Source organism: Mandrillus leucophaeus, unplaced genomic scaffold (assembly GCF_000951045.1).
Source record: "Mandrillus leucophaeus isolate KB7577 unplaced genomic scaffold, Mleu.le_1.0 Scaffold798, whole genome shotgun sequence".
Lineage (NCBI taxonomy): Eukaryota > Metazoa > Chordata > Mammalia > Primates > Cercopithecidae > Mandrillus > Mandrillus leucophaeus.
In genome coordinates, this window is record NW_012108674.1 from 1,260,983 (window position 1) to 1,272,567 (window position 11,585).

The window sequence follows — 11,585 nt, forward strand, 5'->3', positions numbered from 1 at the left end:
AAATTAACTGTGATAAGAAAGCTATAATCGACAGGGTGAAACTGGTTATTACTTTGTGATATTTCTTTACATCATACTGTAATGCATTACATTCTTGTATTTCTATAGTTATAAATGCATAAGAAAAACTAAGAACACATAATTCTCATTGACAAATGTAATTAACATTCTGATATTAACTGGGTTGTCATACAGTAATCTCTGGTAGCCTTCCACTTTTTATTCAAAGAATTTCCATTCTCTATATCATTGCATTTTGGCATTTGCAGCGATATAATCAAACAAGCTCATCATATGGCTCTAATTGGTAGAAATACATCCTCTTTCATATCAGCAAGTCCAACAATTCCTTAGCAAGTCCAACAATTCCTTAGTACATGCCACTTAGCAATAGGGCATAGCCGGCCAGTGCTCTGCAAGATAGGGCCATTTTCTGTTGTCTAGTGGGTAGTCACTGTGTCTTCTACTGACTTTGGATTTCCTATAAGCCCTACTGAACATGAACTATCCACCTTTTTTTTTTTTTTTTTTTTTTTTGAGACAGGATCTCACTGTCATCTAGGCTAGGTTGCAGTGGTACAATCATAGCTCATCGTAGCCTCTAACTTACGGGCTCAAGAGATCCTCCTGCCTCAGCCTCTTGAGTAGCTGGGTCTACAGGCATGAGCCACTACCCCCAGCTTTTTTTCTGGTAAAGAAAAAGTCTCACTATGTTGCCCTGACTGGTCTCAAATCCCTGGGCTTAACTGATCCTGCCACCTTGGCTTCCCAAAGTACTGGAATGACAGGCATGAGCCAGCACACCTGGCCTCACCCACTTCTTGTAGCCAAATTCTCCTTGCGGTTGTTGGTCTTATCCTTAGCTAAGCATTACCAGTGTTTGCTGACATTATCAATGTTTTGCTGACTAATTTGTGCCTATATTTCTTTGTCTCTTTACTTGTCAGTCTAGTTTTCTCAACCCAGGTCCTTATATCCTTCTCCTTCTTTCATACTAGTCTGTCCAGCTGCCACAGTCACCACCCTGCATAGCCATCCTTTCTGTCCTATTGCTAAGGCTGATGTACCTCTTCCATTAACCAAGCCTCTTTTTTCTTTGAATACTTTTCGTAGTCTGGACACTCTTCTTCTTACTACTCTGACCTTTGTCCCAGGATGTCCTCTTCTGATGTCCACTGTGTTCATTTGGTGTTTGTCACATGTCCTCATTATCCTGGAATAAAGAGAATTAATTTTTTTTGTCAGGAAATCAATTAGTTTTCAAAATTTTGGATGTTTTCTCTCTGTTGTTTCAAGGTATTAAGGAAAATGCAGGAAAAAAAAATCCATTCTTACTAAAATAAAAGAATCCTTGTGACCAATATACCCTGCTGACGAAACAGGAGGCCACCAGAAGGAGTGTGCTGGAAGAGCCATCCTCTTCTCTTCAGCCTCCTGCCACAGTGATGTCATATTACTTTATAAAACAGTCCCTATCTGATGTTGGCAATGGCTGTTCCAATACTTGAAAGTAACCCTAATGTAGAACACAGTACGGTCATTCAGTAAATCTCACAGATGGCCACTAGTAGCGCATCTGGCATATTTGTAATACCTTAATTAAGGCAACTCCTCTGGATGGTCTAATCAGAGAAAGAGAACTCTTCCTCTGGGCTGATGCAGCCCCAGACCCAGGAGCTAACGTTTAGAAAATAGAGCACTGGCTCAATTTCAGCTCCCACCTGGACCTTGGCCAGGCAGCTCCTACCTACTGTTAACAACTATCCCCTGATCACTATTCTTTCTTGGTCACCAGGTGATACACAATATGTCAAAAATAGCTTGTCAATGATTTCCATGTTGGAAGCTAATTTTAAATGCCCTCAAATTGCCTTTAATAAATCTTTCAACTACCCATAAAACATCAGTAAGTCTTGATGGAGGAATTTTATCATAGAAACATTATCTATAAACATGGTAGGGCAAGGGTGAAAGGGAGTATAAAAGCAAAGTTAATGAGAAAATAATTGAGCCAGGAGAAACTGAAAAGCTCTTGTGCTTAAATTCCATTTTTTATTGTATAGACTGAATTAAAAGTCTTAGGACAAAAAGACAACAATCTTTATGTGGAAATCAAAGAGAAACTAGAAGCAATTAAGTAGGTAATTTAGTTTAAAGATGCTAGAGTAGTCCCAGAAACAATTGGTACATTACTTTGAGAGAAGAAATTTTATGTGGACTTGGGGGGAAAATATTATGCAATTTTAAAAATTTTAAACTTTGTTATGAGGAACAAGGATGGGGAAGGCAGTAGTTAATTTTAACAATTGAATTCTTATTTATATTTAATAGCATGTAACACTTGGCTTATTCTAGAGTCAATTAAAAATACTTATAAGGAAAAAATCAGATTTAATGAGAATCAAAATAGAAATCTTGAGCTACGTCAGGATCCCCTAGCGAAGAGAATGAAAAATAGCCAGTTCAAAGATGATCCAAAGGATAGACAAATCAAAGATGAACACAGAGAAGGAGCAGTAAGTGTTCAAAGACAAAAATGGGCAAATACAGCCCCGTTATCATCCCGTGTCACTTAGCATGTTTCAATTGCAAGTAAAAGAAAACTTAACTCACAGTGATTTAGACAATAGGAATTACTTTCATATGTAACTTAAAAATACAATCATATTTTGGATTTCAGGCTAAGCTTGATCTAGGTTAATTTTGTAATCAAGGACTAATTCTCTTTCAGTCTCCCTACTTTACTTTTTTTTTTAATAAAAGCATCCATCAAAGTTGATTTCACTTATAAAAACAAGATGACTGTCAATTGCAACCAGGACTACCCACTCGCTCATGTATGTTCCATAAGAGAGAAAGTTTGTCTCTTCTCAAATTAGTGAGCTCAGGGTCCAGGGCTCCTTTCAGGTTTCACTAACCTAAGCCACTGAGACATTACTGTGGTCAGCATAGTAATGGGTACTTATTGGTTCAAGTTTCCCTATGTTATGTGCCCACCTGGCCAATCACTCTGGAAGAAGACATAGAGTTGTGCTGATTGTCTATGCTGGCAATGAAGTCATTCCCACTGAAACTACAATGAGGAAAACATAGTACAGTTGCTGGGGAGACAACCAGCAACCTCTACTCCACCTTCTATTCCTTAGGAAACTATTTTTGTACTGTGCTTTCTAACAAGAATTTGGGTTGAGCTGCAAAGAAACTCTCATCCTGATCAAAATAAGTATATGAAGAGCTTAAACAGAAAGCCTCTCCACTGCTAACGTCAATCCTGTGGCTGCTGAGTAAAGTGAACGTCTTGCCTTTCCAAGGCACTGCATGCTTTTCAGAGCACTGTCACCCAAATTATCACAGTGACTCTCAAACCAGTTTCTAGCAGCCATTGTTACTCCCCTTCTAGCAGCCATGGTTACTCCCCTTTTATAGCCTAGAATATCCAGGCCAAGGAGAACAATGCAAGAGCTGGAGCAAGAACCCAGATCCTACTCTCCGAAGCCAGCACCTTTCCATAGTGATGACCACTCCCAGAGGTCTCTAAAGGCACGACACTGTTGAAATAGGAAATCAAAGTTGAAAGAATAATAGGGCCTATCAGTCTTATTCTTTCCCTGTCTTTGCCTACCTTTCTAAATAAGTCAATGCAATGGAAGCCCTAACGCATTAAGTATCTTTTCAGTCTCTTAACAAAGGCTCGCTAGTAGGGACAATCCTGCTCCTTTGTAATCTCTGCACTTTTATCTGCAAATCCTAAATCAGGCCAGTTGGTGAGATAATTGAACTCATTACTTCATATTTTCATTTCCTGACTTAACAGCATATTGATTCTAATTATTATCATTCCAAAATTACTAAATTATAACTAAGCTACATTATATAAAACCAAATAAATTGTTCTTGAGATCATCTTAAAGTAGCACACTAGAGACAACTACTGCCGTAAATGTAAGTTTTACTTTGTATCATTGTTTTTAAAAATAAATCTTATGAGATTCTTATAATTTTTAAAATGTTCTGTAGCTCTTAGCTGCTAGTTTTCTCCTCAGCAATTTCTTTTTAAATGTTTTAACATAGTGTCAGATTTTTAGGCATTAAAACATTATTGATTTTTGTTCTTTCTCCTAACATGAACCTGAATAATACTCATTTGAAAATCTCAGACAGCAACATCAAACAGCAAAAGGACAAGGGGAGCATTATTTGCAGAAAGCATCCAAATTGTTCCACAATCATTAAACTTGTGGGAGCCCTTGCTGTTCTCCTCCTACCTGCCAGCGGCCTCCTGCCATGAGTGGGAGTTGCCATGTGGACTAAGGGTGAGGGTAGCCATATCCATTTCCTACGTTAATTGATGAATTTCTCCCATAGAGTCTGTACAATAAGCAGGTGGAAACTCATTTGTGTGCTGAAGTATCTACATTACAACTATGTCTTTGACTACACGATGCAGAAAATGTATTTGCAGAACAATTACTACCTATGTGTTTGTGTGATAATATTGAAGATCTAATACCTAATAGGCTAACAAGGCCTCGAACACACTAAAGCCTTTTCTGGGGTAGGGAGGGTGTACTGTAGCCATGGTTTTACTCACAGTAAATTCCCTGCAAAGATAATTCTTAAAAGATTTGCATGATATTCAGCTCTGATTCCACAGCCAGCAGAGCCAGTCATACCTGGAGTATCTGTGAAATAATGAGTTAGTTTCCCACTGTGAGGCCTCCTTTATAATTCAAATTTTAGCTGGAAAGTCTTTGAAGAGATGATTGAACCATATCGTCTCCATGAAAGCTGCAAAGATTTAACAACTGCTGAGAAATTAAAAAGAGAAACTCCATGGAAAATTACAGATGCAGAACTGGAAGCAGTCAAGGAAAAGGTAAGGACTTGTCTTTCTTAATTTTTTTGCTGTCTAACTAGCTGAAAAAGGAAACAGTAGTTGATTTAAAGACAAAGAAGCAATATATTTATTATCAAACGTCATTATTCAAGATCCAAGGTTTCTGCATTTTTCAAATGCTTTTCAATCATTTACTGGATATGATTATTTAGAAAACGGTTTCATTTTTCCCATAAGGTCAATTATTTTTTAAAAGTTAAAAAATAGGTTATTGGCACAGATTGTGAAGTCTCCTTTCAAATTTCATTTTAAAGAACAGGAGAGAGACCCATCAGCCTAAAATAATTTGAGTCAATATGTATGCAAAGTTGATAAAGTTAGATGGACTCACAATTTAACACAATAACAAATAATTTTAAACTGATGAAGAGATGGCTATGAAAAACTTATAAAGGCATCTGAGGAAACATATGATGTGACTGGAACAATGAATATGGAAGCTGGATCCAGCACACATTGTAATATGGATGTAAAAATGGTGAGCCTTTCTAGAGAGTGCAGTAAGATGCTCCCATCTGTGCCTTCTGTCCTGAGCCGAATGAAGTTGGTGATTTTCATGCGCGACCGTGTGAAGAGACCACCAAACAGGCTTTGTGTGAGCAACAAGGCTGTTTATTTCACCTGGGTTCAGGTGGGCTGAATCCAAAAAGAGAGTCAGCGAAGGGAGATAGGGGTGGGGCTGTTTTATAGGATTTGGGTAGGTAAAGGAAAATCACAGTCAAAGGGGGTTGTTCTCTGGTGGGCAGGGGTGCAGGTCACAAGGTGCTCAGTGGGGGAGCTTTTCAGCCAGGATGAGCCAGGAAAAGGAATTTCACAAAGTAATGCCATCAGTTAAGGCAGCAACAGGCCATTTTCACTTCTTTTGTGGTGGAATGTCATCAGTTAAGGCAGCAACCGGCCATCCAGATGTGTACATGCAGGTCACAGGGGATATGATGGCTTAGCTTTGGCTCAGAGGCCTGACATTCCTGTCTTCTTATATTAATAAGAAAAATAAAACAAAATAGTGTTGAAGTGCTGGGGCAGTGAAAGTTTTTGGGGTGTGGTATGAAGAGATAATGGGCGATGTTTCTCAGAGCTGCTTCAAGCGGGATTGGGGCGTCATGGGAACCTCGAGTGGGAGAGATTAAGCTGAAGGAAGATTTTGTGTTAAGAGGCGATATTGCGGGGTTGTTAGAAGGATCATTGGTCGTATAGAATGATTGGTGATGGCCTGGATGCAGTTTTGTATAAACTGAAAAACTAAACGGAAGACACAAGGTCCAAATAAGAGAAGGAGAAAAAACAGGTATTAAAGGACTAAGAATTGGGAGGACTTAGGACATCCAATTAGAGACAACCTAAGGGGGTTCAGCGTAATTACTTGCTTGGTTGGTGAGTTTTTAGGCTCTACCCAAGTTTTTGGGGTGCAGTTCAAGTTGGGCTGGTGTCTGGAATGAGACCGGGACATAATAAAAAGAAGCATCCACACAGGAGCTCAAATGGGCTGGAACCTGTAGCATTCCGAGGACAGGCCGGAATTCTGAGAAGGGAAAGTGGTAAAAGTATTGTCTAGTCCTTTTTAAGTTGGTGACTGAGTTTGGAGAGGTGTGTTTTTAAAAGACTGTTAGTCTGTTCTACTTTTCCTGAAGATTGAGGACAGTAAAGGACATAAAGGTTTCACTGAATACCAAAAGCCTGAAAAACTGCTTGGGTGATTTGACTAATAAAGGCCAGTCCATTATCGGACTGTATAGAGGTGGGAAGGCTAAACTGAGGAATTATGTCTGACAGAAGGGAAGAAATGACCACAGTGGCCTTCTCAGACCCTGTGGGAAAGGCCTCTACCTATCCAGTCAAAGTGTCTATCCAGACCAAGAGGTGTTTTAGTTTCCTGACTCGAGGCATGTGAGTAAAGTCAATTTGCTAGTCCTGGGTGGGGGCAAATCCCCAAGCTTGACGTGTAGGAAAGGGAGGGGGCCTGAACAATCCTTGAGGAGTAGTAGAATAGCAGATGGAACACTGAGAAGTGATTTCCTTGAGGATAGATTTCTACGCTGGAAAGGAAATGAGAGGTTCTAAGAGACGGGCTAGCGGCCTTGTAACCTAGATGGAAGAGGTTATGAAATGACTACAGAATAGAATGGGCCTGTGAGGCTGGAAGGAGTTATTTTCCTTGGTCTAAGAACCGTTTGCCTTGTGTGGGAAGAGAGTAATCCCAGCACTTTGGGAGGCTAAGGTGGGAGGATTGCTTGAGCTCAGGAGTTCAAGGCCAGCTTGGTTAACAGAGCGAAACCCCGCCTCTACAAAAAAAATATAAAAATTAGCCTGGTGAGGTAGCATGTGTGTAGTCCCAGCTACTTGGGAGGCTAAGGCAGGAGGATCACTTGAGCCCAGGGGGCAGAGGTGAGCCGAGATCGTGCCACTGTACTCTAGTCTGGATGACAGGAGTGAAACCCTGTCTAAAAAAACAAAAGAGAGAGAGAAATCTTAGGATGAATGGGTTAATCAATTTAAAAGCTCATAACTCTTCAGATAGGATTTTATTTTACTGGAACATGTGGGATTTTGGACAGTGAAGGGAGATAAGGGCCACCCTGAGACCCTGACCCCTGGGGCCCACGAGCCTCAGAGAGCCTCGCTTGGACTGACTGCCCACCATGCCCTACATCAACTACATTAGGAACTGAACTTGGAAAAATTTGAGCAAGAAACACTAAAAGCCTTTTAGATTTAGTGAAAAAAAGAGATTGAACTAGAATCATCATAAAGGCTGTGTGTCATAAGCTGCCCAGTTCTGACCAAGTTTTATCATATAATTGAGCAAATCACGCATCTGAGCCTTGGTTTCTGAACCAGTGAAATACAATAGTAAACATTACTCTCATCACTGCAAAGTGGTTATTTTTCCAAGTGAGTCTTTTGGTGGCTTTTTAATTGAAGCCAGCCCCCTCTGCTTACAGAATATTCAGAGAGCTTAAAGAAAGGCAGACTAGAATACAATCTATATTCTTAGAGTATCAAATTGGTATCAAGATTCGATCAAGTTTTTTAAACAGAAAACCTATTGCCTCAAACTGGCCATTCCACTGTGCCTGGGCATGGGCACATGCCACTGTGCCCATAGCAGGTTCATGAGGCTCCTTGTAGTGTAGGAAGAGGCCAGGGTAGGAGAAAACACCTTCTTTTTGGTATTATCTATGTTGTTTGCTTCCCCTCTCCCTAGAATTTAATAAGCCACTATAGCAAAATGAAAATCTTTGTACTGTGTCTTATTCTTTATATTTCTAAAATTTCTCACGAGGTTTTAAAACACCGTTAAGTTTCTAAGCCTGAAAAAGTATTGTAATTTTGACACATTTTTTAAGATGAGATTTTCCGCTTGTTCATGATTTAAGAAAATAAATTCTCATTCATAATTCTGGTAGAACTGTACTCAACAAATCTGAATGTTGCCCACAGAGTTACCGCCAAGTTCGACTGAATGAACTCTTACAGGAGCACTCCAGAGCTGCTAATCTCATTGTCCTGTAAGTATCATCGCAGGCATTGAAGAACATTAGAAATAAATCTTAGGCTTAATGGGTTAATCCATTTAAAAGCTGATGACTCTTCAGGTGGGAATTTTGTTTTGTTTGTGTGTGTGTCTGTCTGTGTGTGTGTGCATGTGTGTGGTTTTTTTTTTTTTTGGAACACGTGGGATTCTTTCTTAGACAGTGAAGGAAGATAAGTGCCACCCTGTGACCTTGACCCCTCAGGCCCATAAGCATCAGAGCCTCACTTGGACTTGCTGTCCACCATGCCTTATGAAGAGGTGTGTGCCCATCTAGTAACAGCCACAAGTCAGCCACCACAGCTCACGGGCCCCTTCCCTGGGTGGGTGTCCCTGAGCCACTGTGCCCATGGCAGGTTCACGAGGCTCCCTGTAGTGTAGGAAGAGGCCCAGGTAGGAGAAAAAGGCAGAGCCATTTCCATTTTCACTCTTCACACTCTAGCCTTACAAATGTTAGGGTCGCATCTACTGAAAATGTATGTTTGTTTACTTAAAGATTGGTATTTAAACAAGAAAACCTCCAAGTACTTCACATTTATACCTGACAAATTGACTCCTATGTATAAAGATAAATATATCTTCACATAGTGTAGACTGGAAAAGTATCCATCAAAGACATTGTAGAATTGTCTCCTGGATTGGGTGGTAGGATTCCAATAGATGGTTTTGGAGGTTTTTCCCAAATATAAGATATTTAAATTATTGGAAAAAATCATTTATACCAAAAAGGGGGGCAGGTATCAGCTAATCAAATTCCCTATTTAAAGAAAAGTGAAAATGTACATGTTTGTTTTGTCTTTACAATACCTAAGCCTGTTTTTCTGGTTTATGGATAGTATTACCTGAAAAATACATCAGTTTGCTATCTACAGTAAAAATAATTTCGGTGCTTTCACCTTGGGGTGGGGTAAAAGTTAAGGCTGCCAGTTATTAAATAGTTAAGTTATTTAACTATTTAAATTAAAAGTTAAGGCTGCCAGTTAGTAAATATTAGTACTGTTACTACCTATAGTAATTTTCACTTTCATTTTTAAATTTTTCTTTCATGTCATTAGGAGTCTTCCAGTGGCAAGAAAGGGATCCATATCGGATTTGTTGTATATGGCTTGGTTGGAAATCCTCACAAAGAACCTCCCACCTGTCTTACTAGTTAGAGGAAATCACAAAAATGTCTTGACATTTTACTCTTAAAACATGAAAGATTAGAATACATTTTACCTTAATGTATATGCATAATTAAGAAACATGTTCCAGTACTTTATGTTGTAATCTGATCTGTGGATATGCAAACCTCTGGAGATGATCCTACCAGATTCTACATACATTGCATAATATTTATCAGTTAATGCGAGCTTTTTTTTCTCTTCTCAGCTTAAGGGGTTGTCAAAGCCAACGCTATCCCTAGAAAAACATTTTTGTCACTGCTGTTGATAAAAACGAAAATCAAGGAAATTCATGTTAGCTTATGCTCATGAAAACCACCAATGTGATTGTAAACTTCTCTAGACAAACGTAATCTTTTGTTTCCAGAGTGTTTGCTCCTCAGCCCTGGTATAGGTCTCAGCCCCACAGCAGGATCTCAATAAATGCTTATTGACAGGCTGGCATAGTAACCACAGGTGGTTATCAAAGGAAAAGACCAATAGGCTGGAGAACATAATTATGCTTGGCCCCCTCAGATGCTTATACCTACAAAGCAGATTTAAAAATCAATAACTCAAAACTTTAAGAAGTACTTGAGTCTACAAAATGTTCAAAGCAGTTACCTAAATAAGGTTATTTAATGTAACAGATTATATACTTAAAGTGATCTGAGCGATCATTGATAACATATGGCTTAAATTTGCTGCTGCCTGAAAAGTATATTAACTAGATTAGAAGACACCATATACTCCAGTGAAATGAAATATATTCTATTCTCAATGTATAAACTTTAATTGTACTCCCTATCAAATACTTTGAAATTTCCATTACAGCATTACTTTGCATATTTTTTCTAATTAAATGGTTAGTACAGATGAAATCTTTATAGATGAGTACTTGAAAACTAAGTGCCACCAATTTTCAAACCCTTATTAAGAAATATATCCTGAATCATATATTTAGTTACTTTCTATAGTGATTGTATGGATTTAAAAGAATAATTAAAATGTGAAGTTGAAAAACTTGTAAAATTTGGAATATACAGATACTGATTTTTTTCATTTTTGTTAGTACATCTATAATACTTAATCATATTGACAAACCAATGAAAATATTGTTTTTCTGATGAATGGCTTGATTTTGCTCCTTGACATGTTTTGACTGTTCATTCTAACTGAAAACATATATGGGAAAATATGAACCTGAAATAAAAGCACTCAAATTCAATTGCTTGCGTCTAGGTCATGTTTTTACTTCCAGTCACTAAAATTGTGGTGCAATGGCATATCAGATGTGAGCCTGAAGATTTCAATCAGTGGCCTCATCTACAGTTGTTTAAAGCTAGGATTCAAGATCAGGACTTCCTAACCCAGCCTCTCTGTTCAGAAGGATGGCCAGAGAAAAAGGAGACCATCAGCAAAGCTTAGGCAGCTGGTTATCCCTATTCCAAATCCAGGGCCACTGTGCTTAACTCTGCCCTCGATAAAACCCTCTCTCTTGAGCACTGAAATCCAAATGCCTAAACTCAGCTTCAGGTGGGCCTGACAGTTCTCTGAAATACTTGAGGGTCTCTGGGAAAAGTGAGAAGTAATACAACTTCTTTAGCAGGACGTTCTGGCTCTTGTTTCTTTCTGGGCTGCTGCAAGTTGGGTCCCCTGGGAAACAGACTCTGAGACAAAGTTTAGCATGATCCCCTGGGGATTAACACCTGAGGGAAGGAGGGGAAGAAACAGGAAACACAGAGGTAAGCAGTGAGCTGGGATGCAGGCCCAACGACAGCCTCTGCTGACCCTACAGAGAGTTGTCCCAAGCAGGGCAGAGAGGGCCAGGCTTTTGTACTCTGCTTTTATCAGTTATTGCATGGGGGCTGCCTGGGAAGGGGTGTGACCTCTGGGGCAGGGAGTGGGCATGGGGCAGCTCTGTGCAGCAGAGGCAAACCCCCAAGGGCCTGGCAGTGAAAGTCTGTGTGCTGATAGCACTCCTAGCTGTTAGGGCAACAAGCTCTTCATTAAA

At 39.4% G+C, this 11,585-nt stretch overlaps 1 protein-coding gene across 2 annotated transcripts in view; it reads left to right on the plus strand.

The window, feature by feature from the left end:
- SLC12A1 (solute carrier family 12 (sodium/potassium/chloride transporter), member 1) overlaps positions 1-10,799 on the plus strand; it is a 118,713-nt gene extending 107,914 nt beyond the window's left edge. For both annotated transcript variants that reach the window (XM_011967289.1, XM_011967290.1), the window contains exons 25-27: positions 4,741-4,876; positions 8,339-8,406; positions 9,485-10,799. In XM_011967289.1, the coding sequence (XP_011822679.1) occupies positions 4,741-4,876; positions 8,339-8,406; positions 9,485-9,620 (340 nt within the window). In that variant the 3' untranslated portion in view covers positions 9,621-10,799. The remainder of the gene's footprint in view (positions 1-4,740; positions 4,877-8,338; positions 8,407-9,484) is intronic.
- The last annotated feature ends 786 nt before the right edge of the window (positions 10,800-11,585 follow it).